The sequence below is a fragment of the Phacochoerus africanus genome, chromosome 11 (assembly GCF_016906955.1).
Source record: "Phacochoerus africanus isolate WHEZ1 chromosome 11, ROS_Pafr_v1, whole genome shotgun sequence".
In the NCBI taxonomy this organism is placed as follows: Eukaryota; Metazoa; Chordata; class Mammalia; order Artiodactyla; family Suidae; genus Phacochoerus; species Phacochoerus africanus.
Genome location: NC_062554.1, coordinates 25,036,485 through 25,053,875, shown reverse-complemented (window position 1 = coordinate 25,053,875; position 17,391 = coordinate 25,036,485). Strand labels below are relative to the sequence as shown.

Sequence of the window (17,391 nt, the reverse complement as noted above, 5' to 3'; positions counted from 1 at the left end):
TGTTTCATGTTGATAACCACATGAAATGAAATATATAGCTGATCTGAGTGTCTTGAATAACCGTCCTAATGAGCAAAGGAAAATCATTTGCTGTCAAGTGGTACGTTCTGGGAAAAAACCCACAAAACTTGGCTATGGAAACTTTCAAAGAAAGAACATAAAATCACCTCAAGACTGTGTAGAAGAGAAGATGAGAATGCACCTTCTCAAGCCATTTTGGGTGGGTATTAAATCATGTTTTTAATCACACCTAAAAACATCCTTAGAATGTCTAAGTAAGAATCTTATTTTCTTAAATCTGAGGACCATGATTTGGGGGAGGGGGCGGGGGAGGTCAATTATTGTAGAAGGTGGAAATTTGTAGATCAAGGTAAAATAGAAACTATGCAAATTTTAAAACTTTGGTTAGCTTCAGTTTAAAGATAAATACAATGAAATTTACAGAAGATGCAAACCGAGATTTCCAGTTTCAGTAACTGTTTCAACTGGGCAGCTGTATACCCTCTCCCTCGCTGCCTGAGACCCATAACTTCCTTGGGGCTCTATGCAGAAATACATCATCATTTCATGTGCTCAGTGGCATAAAATGTGCATATTTTACATACAGCATGTAGATTGCATGCCTTCTTCTTAGTCATTTTTTTGGTATGAAAAATCACTTTCGGCTACTTCTATGGAGGTTATTTTTTTATAGGTTATTTTATAGTTCTGTGTGTGTGTGTTCTGTGTGTTTGTGTGTATCTCCCATTCACCTTTATTGTTTCAAAAACTCTAGAGCAGAAACATTGAAAGGAGCAGGGGAGACAGACAAAGAGGAAGTAGATCAAGGTGAGTTTGAGAAAGCCTGGGTCTCTCTGTCCATCAGTATGGCTAGCAGCCTCTGATACTCACTTCTAAGGCATTTGCTCCTAGTTAGACCAAGCTGTCATGTAAAACCAGGTTCTCCAGGAGTTCCCATCTTGGCTCAGTGGTTAACGAACCCGACTAGGATCCATGAGGCTGCGGGTTCGATCCCTGGCCTTGCTCAGTGAGTTAAGGATCCGGCATTGCCATGAGCTGTGGTTGGTGTTGCAGACGCCACTCGGATCCCACATTCCTGTACCTGTGCTGTAGGCTGGTGGCTGCAGCTCCGCTTCAACCCCTAGCCTGGGAACTTCCATATGCCGCAGGTGCGGCCCTTAAAAAAAAAAAAAAAGAAAGAAAGAAAAAGTTCCCCAAACTTTCCTTGAGTTTGAAAATGAATTTCTGACAAGGGACACAGAACCTAAACCAGCAGTTCACCATCAACCCTCCCGCAATTTAATAACCTACCACTTAAGCCTCCCATTTCATAAATGACTCCATCTGTCTCCCCCAGGCCTCATTTTTCAGGCTCCCTTTTAGTCTGAAAGGTGATTTCACTTCATAGGAACCCACGTCCAATTCATCTGGGCTGAGACGATCCAGTGGAAGAAGTCTGCTTTCAGGAGCAGCCTTCCGTTTAAAGATGTGCTTCCTCAGAGCCAGTAACACAACATGCAAAGCCAGAGTGTGCTGGGCAGCAGCGTGGGGCTAAACAGAGGGTGGGGAGAAGGGAGGACACCGCCGAGCTGGTCGGATTTCAACCAAGTGGGGGTTTAGAGAAGTCACAGCCTGAGCGTTGCTGCGGAGGCGTGCGGCAGAGATGGTTAAAAGCGAGGTTGTGAACAGCCCACATCACAGAGAGTTCATGTCGGGGACATTGCTCTGGGACCGTTTTCGGTCAAGGCGGGTGTTAAGGAGTTAACAAAGAGCACGAGAGGCGTGTTGGATCTCAAGTTAAATATCACAAGTCGTAATGTCTTCGAAAGCTTTAAAAATGGGACAGGAGCCAGCAGCTACTGCTGGAACGTATGGGGCAGCAGGGTATCGGGCCATGACTGAGTTAAGTTTTTCTTGAAAAAAAAAAAAAAAAATCACCATCTCTCCGTAATGAGACCCAGTGGTGGATTTCTCACAGCCTTCCCTTTAGAGAAGCTTCCAGGCTCCTCCCCTAGTTCTGATTCCAACCCCCACTCTACGTGCAATGATACCAACCCAAATCTAGTTGTCATCGAGGCGGGGTGGGGGGGGCTCTGTGAGAAGCTCCCAAAACCGGAGCGAGCTGAATCTCAATGAACTAAGGGAGTCATTCGCAAGCTGTTCATTCACGTTCAGCGCGGACGCCCCACTTAAGGAAAAATGCTGAACACCAGAGTCTGTGGTTTGAGCATGAATAAATTTCTGCCTTGGAATGAAGCAAGCACAGTACAGGCCTAAAACGGATATTTACACGCAAGGCAAGAGATGCAGGGTGGAGGTGGGAAACAGTGGTAGGAAGGAAAACCCCTTCCAGAAGCTGGCTTAAAATTCCTTTTCTTGCCAACAATATCTGAAGCCATTTGAAGTCTGTATATTATTTTCCCAAAGTCTCTTCAGGTGTGTTCCTACGGACCACGTGGTCGCTATGGAGAAGAGAGAGGATCCATCCGGCGAAATGATGCCACCTGATGACTCTGAGGAAGGGTCATTCTGATGGAGGAGCTGCTGTATTAGACATGGGACCCAGACACGGCCTCTCGCTCGGGCGGAGTAGGGGAGAGTTTGGGGATAAAGAAATCTGGCCATATGGTTAGAGAAGAGCCAGCAATGTTAAATGCTCGTGATGGAGCAAGGGTGCCAGGGGGCCATCAAAGAGTTTAACTTGCCTACTTGATACCAAGGGATGGCTCCATTAGGGACAAGGTTCAGGAAGGACAGCTGTCAGCTAAAGAGACCGGCACAGTTAACAGCCCAAACTCTGCACGATCCTATGACAGGCTAAGGGCCCAGGCAGTCTTTATGTACCTGCCATGCTGACGTTGTATTTCAGCTAGAGGTAGACCTGTGTTTTACCTGGACCATCAGAGGATTATTTTCAAAGAACAGCCCTTCTCCTCTCTGTACATTCGGTGAGGCAAATAGAGCGCGATATTGTCAGGGCTAACCACCTACAAGAAAACCTGTTTTTGTCATCTCAGTCAGGGGAAAAGCTAGAAAAGTGGGTGGCAGCATCCCCCTGCCGCCCCCCCCTCTCCCGCCCCATCAAACTGTGCGTAAGGAGGCATTGTTTGAAGCGTGTAATAACGGTGGTCTTTACAATACAAATGTTTGCCATGGGGATAAAGATCCAGGGACCGAACTGTGAACCAGATTGCAGGCACATCAGAGAGTATGTAAATCAAGGCGCTGCTGAGTTGAAATCAGAGTTTCCTGAGAAGTGTGAAGATATGTGATAAAGCCACAAAGGATTATGGGTTATTTTTGTTCCCTGCATTTTCTTTCCCTTTTAACACAGCGCAGGAGCCTGCTGTGCGTGGGGCTGTTGCACCACGAACAGCTGAACTTTAGAATGTTTCCTTATAATTACAGCTTTCTGTTTCCTGGGAGCTAAGTTGTAAGCGGTGGTCTCTTTGGAGGCACAAGAACGTCTCTGGCAGGTCCTCGGGGCAGGGGTCCAGACTTAGGAATGAAATCTTGCTCCCTAAACAGTTTCTGTGAACTCAGATCAAGGTGGGAGGAAAGGAAATGCAGTGAAACAAGAGTCAGGCAGATTTGGAAATAAGGAAATGAGGGGACTCTACTCTCAGGGGAAAAGGTGTCCTGGAACAATATTCTGCTTATTTAATGAGAATTCATTAGTTACAGCATTTGTCAGCTGTGAGCGCTAGGCCAGGAGGTGTTACTGTCTGTAACTGCATCTGTACAGGTGCCTATGCTGCTACAGCATACGGCTAAGTTTCTTAAGCCTTGGGAAGCTTTTTCTCTTTCTCCCCTTTCTGTAAGCTTGGCCAGGGAAGATGCTTAGGTAAGGAGGAAGGGAAGAGACAGCGAGTTTCAGTGGCCAAAGATAAATGAGCAAGAAATCTTGAAAGTTAAGAATGAAACATCTGAATATGATAAAGGAAACAATAGGTTTTTAGAGAAGGGGAAAGATGTTGTCATTGGATTAAAAACAAAACAAAACATGACTCCCTTAGATCAGAAAGAATTTTCAAAAGGGGGATTTGGTGGAAGGGGGACCATAACCATGAGAAATCTAGCCAGCACCTGGGGAAAGGTTTGTACTTGCGCCGTGAAATAAAGAGTTGACATTTCAAGATGTTGGCTGGAGGCGGAGCTGGAACTAAAATCATGTTCTGTCTGGGCATCGGGCCCAGGAAGTTCAATTGCAGGAGAAGCTCAGCTAGACGTTCCCAGACCTATAGTGGAATCTGTGATGGAAGCATCTAGATGAGACGGACAACCCTGTAGGTCTTCATTAAGACAACTACTTGTGCACTGAGAAGTTTCTATAGAAACTGAGAAGTTTCTATGGAAAGAGTATAGATGTAGGAACAAAGATGGCGAAACATGAAAACGGATGCCATGATTTTGATCATGATTCTTGGATTTGTATCTGGAGCAGCCTAAAGGGACTCCTGCCAGGGTCGACTCTCATCTGTCAACTGTCCCTCTCTTCTTGGACCCACTCTCATTTGGTCAAAGGTGCTGTGGTTGCCAAGGCCGGGAACACTGTGGAAGGTCACACTGACTCTGAATTGGTCTCAGGAGGCATCGTAGGGTAAACACATTGGCTGCCTGGGGCATCAGTCACCATCATTTATTCCACTCACCCTGGGTGGATGTCAACAGAAGCATTGGCAGGGAGAAGGAATGAGGAGGCAGAGACCTTGACCGGAAGGGTTAAGATTGGATCTAAGAGAAACACAAATGGAGAGGTACACTAGTGCTAATAATGCTGGCATGGAAATCTTGCAGGAAAGGTTACATGCAGCACCAGCAGGCATGCTTATCTGCATGCAATCATACACACACATGCGGGGATGCTGAAGAATCATAAAATTGACTTGGATTAACGGGTCAGGTGGCTCGTCAGGCTGAGCATCAGAGACAGGTGTGGCTGTAGGATTTCTGAAGAGGTGTGCAAGTGAGGGCATCCTGGGGTGGGTGAGAACGTGCCGAGTGCCTGGATCATGCCATGGGGAGAGGCAGTGCTGTCAGGTTGTAGAGGTCCTTGCAAACTGGAGCCAGGGGAGGAGGGAGATGAACTGGTGACTGATGGCAGAGGGCAGCTCCTCCCACAGCTCAGGACAGGACAGTAGGAGCCCTGTGGCCTCTGAGCTTTGCACTGGACTCTTTCTCGAGCTCTTTAAAAGAGGTACTGATTACTCTGGGGACACATATGGAACCTGACTCCTACTGGGGGTGATGAGGAAGGAAACACCATAAGGGACAGCACAAGACAACCAGGCGACGCACAGGTGTGACCCTCCCTCTTGCCAAGGAAGAAGACACTGCGTTGGATCATAACTTAATGACCCCCAAACGACTGAGAAGATACAGAAGTGGAGGCATCTTTCATGGCTCAGAAAAGGTTCCATTTCAAGTGTGTTAAGTGGAAATGAAGAAGGCGTTGAAAGCTTGGGGTGAGGACAGTCTGTACAGGGATAGTGTGATTAATGCCCATTAAGTAAAACAAAGACCTTCTATAGGTGTTTTGTAAAAGGAAAGATGTAGAAAACAAGCCCTTTCTTTTGGAGAGTTCAGAGGACCCTCTGCTGAAGTTCGAGTGGGGGCCACAGGACATTCTTTTTCCATGCCTCAGTAAAACAGATGGGAAAGGCTTTAAATGCTTTCCCCAGATCCAGCCATTCCTGGGAAGAGAGGCAGGTTCCTGCCCATCTTATCCAGGCAGTGACACGAGGAAAGAAATGATTCCCCCAGGCCAGCTCTCTGGGTTCCCGGCCTCCCATGGAGAACCGTGGGAAGTCAGCTCCAGCTCCACCCAGCATCAGGTATGAGGCTGGCGCATACCTGCCCTGCATTCTGTTTTCCGGTCCCCAGCACTTATTTCCTCTCCACCGCCTCTCCTTGCCGGCGTGTGGAAGGCAGTGGTGCTGTTCTGCCCTCTCTTTTTGCAGCCTGGCGTGCTTGCTTGCTTGCTTGCTTGCTTGCTTTCAAGGAATTTAAAGGTTGGCTTCCAAGGTCTATCCTGCCTGCATCCATCTGCTTTCTCTATTCGGCTCTCACGGGAAGCTCTCCCGGGCTATACATCTAGGTTTCATTTCCTGCCCTTTCTATCATGAACAGCAGCCAGGAACTCTCCTGGTGGGGCTTTCTGGTCTACAAATGGCACTCCTGCTGCAAAACCAAGGGTTTGGGATCTCTTTTCATTTACTTTTCAAATGGAAAAGGCCCAGTTAAACCAACCTACCAAAGGATCGAAATGAGATAACAAAAAGCCCACACACCTCAAAAGCAAAGACAAAAATTTTTGAAAGAGCTCTAAACAACCCACCCCCGCCCCTGCCCCTGGCCCCCAATCCAAACCCATCAAACCTCAAACAAAGGAGTCACTGGCTACGAGTAATGCAATAGCTGTTAGAGGCACGTATGAAATCTGTGGGCTGCACTTCAGCCTGTCACAGGCAGTTATGAAAGATGTAATTTAATTTGCTTAAAAAAAAAAACAACCCGTAAAAGGCAGATTGGATAGCTGTATTTTAACAAATGTGTTTGCACTAAGGGTACCTTCTGTTGAACAGTTCTGCCCACAAGCTGTCTGTAGAATATAGAACATCTCTCGAGCATGCTTGCCACCTTGAAGCAGGGCAGTCGGGAGCAGAAAAAAAAAAAAAAAAAAAAAGAACAGAATGCAGAAAAAAGGTGAAGAAAAAGAGAGAAATGAAGGACAGCAAGTCTAGTACCATCAATACATTTAGAAATGAGATTAGCCAAGTGTGACAATAGAATTTAAATGACACACAGAAAGACATTAAGATCGCAGTAAATAACATACTATGGAAAATCCAGCCAGAGCGCACTTTCTGTGCAGCTTAGCTACAGAGTCAGAACGAAAGCACAGGTCGATTATTCATTTTACTGGCTCTTTTGCATTCCAGCACTATACATCTTTTCATCTTAGCACTAATCGTTAGTGGCTTTTTTTTTTAATTTTTAAATTTTATTTTATTTTTTGGCTAGTTGCTCTGAACAGTCAATGATGACATTGCCCACTATTGCTCTGAAGGACTCAAACTTACCAACAATGTCAAACCACAGAGGGGTGTTGGCTGGCTGTACAGACACCACCCCTACAATCTCGGTGACTCTATCGCTTTCCATGACTGTGAAGTTATAAAACGGCTCATCGAAGGTCAGCGGTACAGGTGAAGGAGGTGGTTTCTTAATCCATTCAATGTGGAGGCGGGCCGTGGAGGACTTCTGGGGGCGCCCATTGTCCACTGCCTTTATCTACTCACATATGGAGAGAAAAGAGAGCTGTCTTAGAGCCTGGGTCCTTGTCTGTCTGGAGATATGGGTCTGTCACTCACATGTCCTTGGGCTAAGAGTCCCTCCTCATCACAGGGTTGGCAAGGGGATGGAGAGAGGGGCGATGTGGGAGAAGGGGCTCAGGAATTGGGGAAACAACCTGGTCATGGGGGTGGGGGGACACACCAAAATTGCCAAAAGGTGACCTGAATCACTGGCAACCTGGCAGTTGTGGAAAACTTAAAAAACAAACGTTGCGCTTACAACTTTTAGTGTTTTATGGACATGAATGATAGTCACATGAGTGGGAAGAACTAATCTGACTCCTTACACTTCTGATGGGGGTGCTGAAAGGGAACAAAGTGCCGTGCCACAGAGACACACAGACTTGTCATGTGGAATTCCAGGAGGGTGATGGGAGGAGGTATGGGAAAGCCATCAGCCTGGCTCAATATGTCTCAGAGGCCCTTCAGTTACGGCAACTCTGAAAGGATGGAGGAGATCTCTCTTGGTGGAAACAAAGGCTCCTGGAGGCAGTGGAGTGAGGAAGAGGATGTTAACAACTCTTCCCCACGGTCTGATTCAAGGGCTGAGAAGAGCGTCTTTTCTTACCCAGATGTACTGTGGTATCTTGGACTTAAATGTGTGTGTGTGGTGGTGGTGGCGGCGGCGTGCTTTTAAGTCTAATAAGCAGAAATCGGAAAGTTTTTTTAAAAAATCAAAATAAAACAGGATTTTCAAACATTAATAATAACCTTTATAGGTGAGAAGCTAATAGTTACCACCTTTAAAAACAGTGACAACTCATGGCTCCCTAATGCTGTGTGTTCATGGACAATCATTTTGCCCCAGAAAATTCCTGGGAGATGAAGGGCCTTGAAGATACATGTCTTAGGTTGAGTTTTCTAGGAGCAGAGTCTGAAACAGGAATTTGAGCACAAATGATTTCAGGAGAAAGTGTCCCCAAGACAAAGGGGGTAAAGAAAGCAGGATGGACATGGGAAGATGCTAACCAAGGATGTGGTCTCAGCTGAAGTCCAACCTCAGTCTGATCCCAAAGGGAGCTCTGAGTCATTAATTTTTGGATCCACCTAGAGGCAAGGAGGTTGCACTTTAATATCTGGTGTCAATTAGTTATTGGCCGTGGGCTGCTGGGCTGGGGTAGGAATGTGAAACCTATTGGGCTGAGAAGTTCAGCCAAGGATGACTCTCTGGAGAAGGGGGTAGCTGTGAGCCCTTAGCAGCCAAGACTAATGGCAGTTGGGGGATAGCTGCATCAGCCTTTTGATAAAGGGGATCCAGGCAGGGTACCCACCATATCCACTACAATCCACCCCCTCCTCAAAAATTTCCATTGGCAAGTCTCACACAATTACAACAGCACATATTACACCAGAGCTGTTGATGGTAGAAACAGGGCAGGTTTTTTATTCTTTTCTTTCTCTTCCCACTCTGGATACATTACTGAGCAGGGAAAGGAACTCAAGTCCAGACCATACGAGTACAAAGATAAATAAATGCACTCAGACTGATCTTTAAACTAATTAAGGATTGACCATAGACAGGGGAGAAGACTGAAAGCTAAGAGAAGGACAGCAAATGGCTCTAACCCTTGATAGTTGTTGGGATCCTGAAAAGTTCCCATTACCTGTGAGTGTGACCAGTCCCCTTTCTGGCATAGGCCCTACATGTCTAAAATGGTTGAGACCTGGGGAGCAGGCTGGCACCTTAGATATGGGAGCTTAAGTCTGTTTGACATGGTGTTCATGTTTGTTTTTACTTTTAATTTTCTAACAATAAAAAATTGTCATTTTTCACTTGTTTTTTTTTCCACTTTTTACAGAATAAGCCCAGCTGTGATTTGCGCCTCACAATTCATATAGCTAAATTCATGTTCTATCACACTGTCAACAGTTACAAGAGTTGTTTCCATTGGGATGTCTTCAAGACATGTTGAGTGGTGGATAAATTATGTCACTCTGCTATTCCCCTCCCCTCACTTTACATCTATGCTCAGTACCTTGGAGTGACTTGGGGCTGCAGGAGGTGTGGTTGAGTACATGAGGGAGCAGGTTGCACACTAGGAATGGGAAGGTTGGCTAATGGGGCACGATCCAAGGAAACAGCCTCATTATTTAAGAATATCACTGAAACAGAAAGTAGCCTTCCACTGTTGCGCAGCTGCACTTTTTCCTCTAGAGATTTATTGCTTAAAAAACATACTTGAATAAGGCAATAACTTCCTCCTCCGCATTAATGTTATTGAAAGTCAAAAAAAAATCTTACCGTTAGAATGTCATAACTTCCTGCTGTAAATTGTTTTCTGGAAGAAACCATGCCAGTTTTGGGGTCAATGAAGAACTTCCCATCATCATTGCCATCCACGATACTGTAGGAGATTTCTGCGTTGGGGCCCTCATCTCTATCAAATGCAAAAGCCCTGTAAATGGGTTCTCCCCTCTTCTTCCGGTCCCGTTCTGGCAGCTTGATCTGGTAGACCTTCTCCGGAAACTGGGGCTTGTTGTCATTTTCATCCAGAACCTGGACCACTACCCAAATGGTCGACTGTTTTGGAGAGAAACCGCCATCTGTCACAGTCACCTGAGTTTTGAGAGAGAAAGCCTTTTGTAATCAGAAAAGAGATAAACGTTTCCTAACCCCTCTTCCCCTGCCACCCCACAAAAGGTCTAGTCTGTGCCTTAGGGCAGTTCAACATCTCTTACTCCTGTCGTTCAGGTCAAATGCGTAACTCTCCATAAAATCAGGGAAGACCCTAAAACCAGTAACGGAAGTCATTGCCGAAAGGGCAGGAAAGAGGCAAGGTGCTTGTTATGGTGCGGCGTGGAGAGGGAGAAGAAATAGGATTGACTTTCCAATGTGGCAGGTTATACAGCTGTAGGTGACCTAAAATATAACCCCCTCAATAGAGACAAAAAACAATATAATCTTTATTATATGACAACCCATGGGTGTTTCATCTAATACTTGGGCAATATCATCACCATCTAAATTCTTTTTTTTTTAATTTTTTTTTTAATTTTTAGGGCCACACCTGCAGCATACAGAAGTTCCTGGGCTAGGGGTCAAACTGGAGCTGCAGCTGCCGGCCTACACCACAACCACGACAACACGGGATCCCAATTGCATCTGCAACACACGCCGCAGTGTGTGGCAACGCCGGATCCTTACCCCACTGAGCAAGGCCAGGGATCGAACCAACATTCTTACAGACACTACGCTGGGTGGGTTCAGTGAGCCACAATAGAAACTCCTAAATTCTTTCAGTATTCATGTTTCTTGCTTTCTTTTCCTTATTCCTGTGAAATGTGTGATGTTTACTTTGTCACCAATAACAGGAAACCTGTGATGTATACTTCACAGTTTTGCTAGCTGATGGTAAGTACCTTTGATAGTGACACTATGTTTTTAAGTCATGAAATAATTTTTTTTTCCTCTCTGGCAAGTGGAGGGGGATGGTCACCCCCTTTCCATATCTCTGAGATGTGTGTATGTGTGTCTGTGAAAATTGAAAGAGGAGAGAGGAGAACACGCAGATAAAGAATTTGCACGGCAGATGCAAAATGTCTTTGAGTCGTAGCGTGAATAATCCTCTTGGTCACAGTGGTGGTAATTACTACCACATGGATACTTAACATGTGGATGGGGACACAGGTCCAAGGGCTCTTCCACACAGTATCTCATTCACGTTCCCAAACAATCCCAGTAAGTGGAGCAGGGTTATGGAGTCCCATTTTGCAGATGAGGAAACAGAGGCTTGAGGTCCCATTGTTATGAAGTCTAAAGTCAAGTGTGAAACTTCTGGCAATTCTCGATATCGTGTTTAACCACAAAACCTAGAGGAACCTCTATTCAATCTTTAAATCATTGCCTTGAAGCAGACAGCTTATGACCTCCAAAGATATATATCTTTGGAGGCTGGAAGGAACATAAAGATACAGTAGGTATCAACAGGAGAAAAACAACAGTGAATTACAGCAACTAGTCATCCCGTTTTTCACCTAATAAAGCAACCCGACAGGAAAAATGGGTGGGTGGGTTGGGGGGAAGGACCCAAACGTGAGAAAACAAATGAAAGGCTTTTTGCAAAGTGCACCTGCAATCTAATTCAGTTTCCCTTAACAGGCTGCTTAAGAGGGCGGCTTGCATAGACTTCAGGTCCATTTTCATAGCAGTTCTTGCTTTCTTTGAAAAATCAATCAAGTCTCCTTCCAAGGTTATTTTCCCCATGGGTTCGTTATGTTTCACAAAAGAAACACGTCAGGGCCAGTATGTGCCAAGGCTGGATTTTGACTTTTGAGCTAATTCCTGGATACGCTGAGCTCTGAAGAGGCACGTTTTGCAGTGTTGCTGAAGGCAAACGTTATACTCCCAGGTTAGCTGTGTTGACCAAAACACATTGATTTCTTGGCTGCTCCACTCCTCTGCCTCTCTTTTCTGCTTGAAAGGCCCCTTTCCAAATTCAGACAATTCTCAGTGTCTTCACTGTGCACAAAATCACCTCCTCAGGGCTTGTCCATAAACGCCCTGCAGGGGGCTCCCAGGTGGCGCTCTGGGGCCACCTCAGGGACAGGTGGCTGCTGGGGAACAGAGAGACCGTCCTGGCCGAAGGTCACCCTCACTGGAGGATCCTGCTGCCATAAAAATGCTTTCTTTTGAAATTGACCTGGATTTACAAGCCCAGGTTCTCGAAGTGTCTGCTTACAGGCAGGGAAGGGCAGCAGGCACACAGGGGCATGAAGCAGCCTCCAGGAGAGCTGGGGGGTGGGGAGCCAGGCTCTCCTCCATCACCACCTCTCCCCAGGCACCAGGTCCCATGCTCCCTCAGAACACGTGGGCATCCTTCAGCTCCTCCAACACACTCTCTTCTACCTCAGGGCTTTTGCACGTGCCATCCTCTGCCCCTCCGTTCACCTGGATCTTGCCTCCTTCTCCTTTGGGTACAGCCATTTCTTCAAGGATGCCTCCCTGACCCCACAGACCAAGTGGCAGCCCCCCACTGACTCCCTCTCCTGAATTTTGTACTTTTGTTTTCTTTTTATGGCCACACCTGCTGGCATATGGAAGTTCTGGGACCAGCGGTCAAATCGGTGCTGCAGGTGCAGCCTATACTGTAGTCACAGCAACACCGGACCTGAGCTGCATCTGTGACCTATGCTGAAGCTCACAGCCATGCTGGATGCTTAACCCACTGATGGAGGCCAGGGATTGAACCTGCATCCTCACAGAGACAATGTGGGGTCCTTCACCCGCTGCTCTTAAGCCATCCTGTACTTTTCTTTTTGCAGCACTTACTATTGTGGAAATTAATTAAATGGGTGCTTCTCCATTGAGCTGATAAGCTGCATAAGGACAAAAGCAGACTTTGCCTGTTGGTTCACCGCTCTGACCCCTGTGACAAGCCACACGGAACATGCTCCACAGATGCTTATTTAATGAATTAGACTCTAACTGAGGTCCTATTTGGAAATCTCTTTAGCCGAAGTAGCCTCGCCCTGTAAAACCTTCGTAGATCACTCAAGGCCCTTTACATGGTCCCTCCACACTGCCTCTGCCCACAACACTTCCATTGTCTTTTTTCTTTTTTCTTTCTTTTTTTTTTTTGTCTTTTTACCTTTTCTTGAGCCGCTCCAGTGGCATATGGAGGTTCCCAGGCGAGGGGTCTAATCGGAGATGTAACCATTGGCCTATACCACAGCCACAGCAACGCAGGATCTGAGCCACATCTGCGACCCACACCACAGCTCACGGCAACGCCAGATCCTTACCCCACTGAGCAAGGGCAGGGAATGAACCTGAAACCTCATGGTTCCTAGTCGGATTCGTTAACCACTGCACCAAGACAATGGAACTCCATCCATTGTCTTTACTCATGGATTTAACCACCACCTGGGCTCTGATCATTGCCCTAAATACACTCTTGTGCCTAAGCCTCATTCCACGTCTCCAAACCAATGCGTTTATCTCTTTAGTAGGAATCTACTTGCCAGATATCTCTCACGTACTCCAACACCCCCAAAGTCACAGACTGAAATCATTACCCTCCAACCTCCCCTGTCTATTTGCATCAGTCTCAGTGAAGGACACCCCCAGCTCCTCACACTCTGGTCCATCCCAGAATCCTGGGCATCCATCTCAGGTCTCTGTTCGGTCTCACTCCCCACAGTTACCCAAACATGGAGCCCAGCAAGCATCTCCTGTGTGCTTCCCACACCCATCTCTTCGGCCACACTGCCCCGGGAAAGGTCTCATTTGCCTCTTTGGATTCACTGTGGTCTCTTGGTTGCCTTGCCCCCAGCCTGCACTTTGTGGTGTAAAGTATTATTTTTTTCCTCAAAAATCTGATCATGACATTGACCTGTATAACATTCTTTAGGGCTCCTTGAGGTTCTGGATCTGGCCTGCCTTGATTATGTGCTACCTGCCCCCTTCCACCCTCTGTGCTCAGCCTCACATGCAGCCCGGGGGTGGGGGGGTGGGGGGTCCTGAGCACGCCAGGCTCTTACACCTGCTTTTCACTGCATAGCTGTTTGTCTCCATGCCTTCTCTTGGGGATAGACCTGGCTCTTTCTAGAAGCTTCGACTCAAACACTCCTTCTGTGAAGCCATTCCAGCCTCCTGCAGACGTCTGCAGGCCCCCTCACTATGTTCCCACTATGAGCACAGCTCTAGAATACGAACTATCTTCTTGGAATTTTAAGTGTCTGTTGGTTGGTTGGTCTGCACTCAGTCCTTCCAGACTGTGAGCAACCTGAGGTCAGGGACAGTCTCATTCATCGTTCTGTTCAGACACGTGGACCCTTATTTAGCTCTAAGTGCCAAATAAATGTTGCTGAATGAGATTAAGAAATTAATGACTGTACCCTACTCCAAACTCTTCCCTATGATAATAAATGAAGATAACATTCAGACACAGAAGGTTCTCTGCTTTTTTATTTATGGGAAATGAAGAGACTGATTAACGTAAGATCTCCCAGTGCTTCTCACTTCATGATTCTCTGAATGGGGGTTAGGTAGAGGAGGACAATTGTAACCATGCACCCTGGGTTTATATCCACTTTGCATCACTGAAAACACTGCCAATCTCATGACGACATGGCACAATTTCTAGCCACTTCCACAACTGTGCTGGCTACTGCAGACATTTGTCTACAGTTTACTGAAATGACCTATCTTCTGGCTCCTTGAGGACACTGTGAGCTACTCAGAGGCAACCTTTTCTTCATCTCTTTCCTGGAAACTACTCTTGACAAATATTTGCTGAACTGCACTTTGTCACTCCTCATCTCAAAGTCTAATACCTGTTATTATTTCTCTGTACCTCCTCATGTCTCCAGCCATATTTGTACCTGGAATAGTAATCGTTGATGATTCCATCAGATCCTCAGGCTTCACACTTCATCTGCCCTAGACCTCAGCCCATCATGTGGAATCAGCCTATATGGAAGGAACAGCAGCACTGGAGATCGAAGCCAAACCAACTGAGATAAATCCCCTATCATCTCCTCCTCTGCATCATTTTTCATTAATGATGCAAGGAATTGGCCATTGTTTAGAAACCATTCATGTGTACTCTCGCTCTGCTCCCTTAACCTAGATTTTCTGCTCTCATCATTGATCAATAATCAGTGGTTTGGCAATTAATCAAAATCCTGAAAGATTAATTTCTTCAGTTATTCGCTAACAAAAGGAACCACAAATAATGTATTACTCCTGAAAGGACAGCACGGCCCGCTTCAATTTTCTATGATACCCTTGTGGTCTGTGAATACCAGGCAGAGCCAGAAGACGATTAGCAAAGTCCGGTGCATTATGATGACAACATTTCAAAGAGGAACATGTTGTTAAGCTATTTGTGGAAGATGAGAGAGCTTTACAGGACCAAAAATGGGTGGACGCTGAGAATTCTGGAGTTATGAAAGCTGGTGGAAGGCCAACTTCTGAGTCATTGAAATTGCCTGATATACGCATTTTTGTTTTTTCCTCTCCCTGCTGTAGAATATGAGTATGTAAGTGCCTGAGAGCTGAGACTTTGCGTCTTGTTCCCAGTGATCACAAGTGTCTGCAAATATGTTCAATATTTTTAAGTTTATCTTAAAATAAACTTTATTTCTAGGATTCTCCTCAACCCTTAATCTATCAGAAATGGCTATTTCCAGGCCACTGTACTTAAAAGTTGTAAACCTCTCTTCAGGGATTACATATGTCCACCCCAACCCCACCCTCCAGTCTACTTTATATTTGTTCTTGGCACTATTTTTCATCTAACATATTATTTTACATTTCACATATAAGCGTGTTTACTGCATGTCTGCCTCTGTTAGAAGAGGAGCTCCATAAAGCATGGATTGTCATCTCTTTTTTCCACCATAGATACATCCCTAGCATCTGCAAGAGTGGATGTGATAAGCATTCAATAAATATTTTTAAATGCATTAATGAAATATTCATCCAGTGCCTTCTAGTTACAAAAGTCTTTTCGAGGCAAACTGGGAGATGCCAACCAACCAAGCAGCCAACTAACCAACACCAAACAAGCATGTTTTCCAATCAAATTCACCCCACCCTATGCCCCAAATCCTCTGCAATGTTCCTGACCTGTAGTCATCTGGCCTTAGTTTAGCTAGTTTTGTTGTTTTGTTTTGTTTTGTTTTGTTTTGGGGGGGGGGGTTGTGTGTGTGTCCTTTTAGGGCCTCACCCACAGCATATGGAGGTTCCCAGGCTAGGGGTCGAATCAGAGCTATAGCTTCCAGCCTACACCACAGCCACAGCAACGCCAGATTCAAGCTGTGTCTGCTACCTACACCACAACTCATGGCAACGCTGGCTCCTTAACCCACTGAGCGAGGCCAGGGATTGAACCTGCATCCTATGGATGCTAGTTAGATTCGTTTCCACTGAGCCACGATGGAAACTCTTCCTAGTTTAGATAGTTTTAATAAGAATGAATGCCCTATGAAGCAGCCCATTTGTTGTTTGACAAGTTCAATCTTCCCAAAGTTCTTGTTCTTCTTGAACCTGAATCTATATACCTATTCTTAGCCTAGGCTCTGTAGGTTACTTTTACTCTTTGTACCTCTACAGATAAAGTCAAATTCCTGTTCTGTGTCGTCCTAGTTATCTACTACTGTTAACCCAACCTAGGCAGCTTAAGACAGCAAGAATTCTTTTATTATCTCTCCTTATTCTAGCATTTTAGGGCAGCATCTATGGCATATGGAGGTTCCCAGGCTAGGGGTGGATTTGGAGCTCCTGCTGCTAACCTACACCACAGCCACAGCAATGCGGTATCCAAGCCGTGTCTGTGACCTACATACACCACACCTCACAGTAAGGCCAGATCTCTGACCCACTGAGCTAGGCCAAGGATCAAACCCGCATCCTCATGAATACTAGTTGCATTCGTTTCCACTGGGCCACAGCGGGAGCTCCCTGAATGGAACAGTTCTTACTTGGAGTCTCTCATGCAATTGAAGTCACAGGTAGCAGGGCCTGTAGTCATCACACATGCCTTTTGGTTGATGGTGGCCACTGGCTGGGACCTTAGGTGAGGCTGAGGTCAACAGGCCCAATAGCTACAAGTGGTCTTTTTGTGTGGCCTGTGCTTCTTCACAGCATAGTGGCTGGATTCCATGAGCAAAAGTGTAAAGAGCAGGAAGAGACAGGTGCCAGTTTATTAAGGTCTGAGCCCAGAATCTGGCATAGCATCTCTTGATCCATATTCTCTTGGCCAACAGTCCCAGAGTCCAGATCCAAGCAGAGGGGTCATAAAGCCCAGCTTGAGATGAGAGGAGGGTCCAGTAAGTTGGGAAGCCATATTTTAAAACTATCATACTCATAAATCCCTGAGCATATTTGAGAATTCTCACCCCAGATTATAAAATTTCTGATTCATATAATCATCTCTCAGGTCATTCACTGCGTATAATGAATTGCTATTCATTATATGGGTTGCTTCTGTCAGGATGTTTCCTTATATACCAACTTCTTTCTTAATCATACAATAGTCAGAACGAAACAATAGCATATCAAAGTCACTTGACTTACGCAAATCTCTGTAGT

At 45.8% G+C, this 17,391-nt stretch overlaps 1 protein-coding gene across 2 annotated transcripts in view; it reads right to left on the bottom strand.

The window, feature by feature from the left end:
• FAT3 (FAT atypical cadherin 3) overlaps positions 1–17,391 on the bottom strand; it is a 556,180-nt gene that overhangs the window by 129,992 nt on the left and 408,797 nt on the right. For both annotated transcript variants that reach the window (XM_047753634.1, XM_047753635.1), the window contains exons 4-5: positions 9,598–9,912; positions 7,083–7,293 (exon numbers count right to left, since the gene is read on the bottom strand). In XM_047753634.1, coding sequence (XP_047609590.1) covers positions 7,083–7,293; positions 9,598–9,912 — 526 coding nt within the window. The remainder of the gene's footprint in view (positions 1–7,082; positions 7,294–9,597; positions 9,913–17,391) is intronic.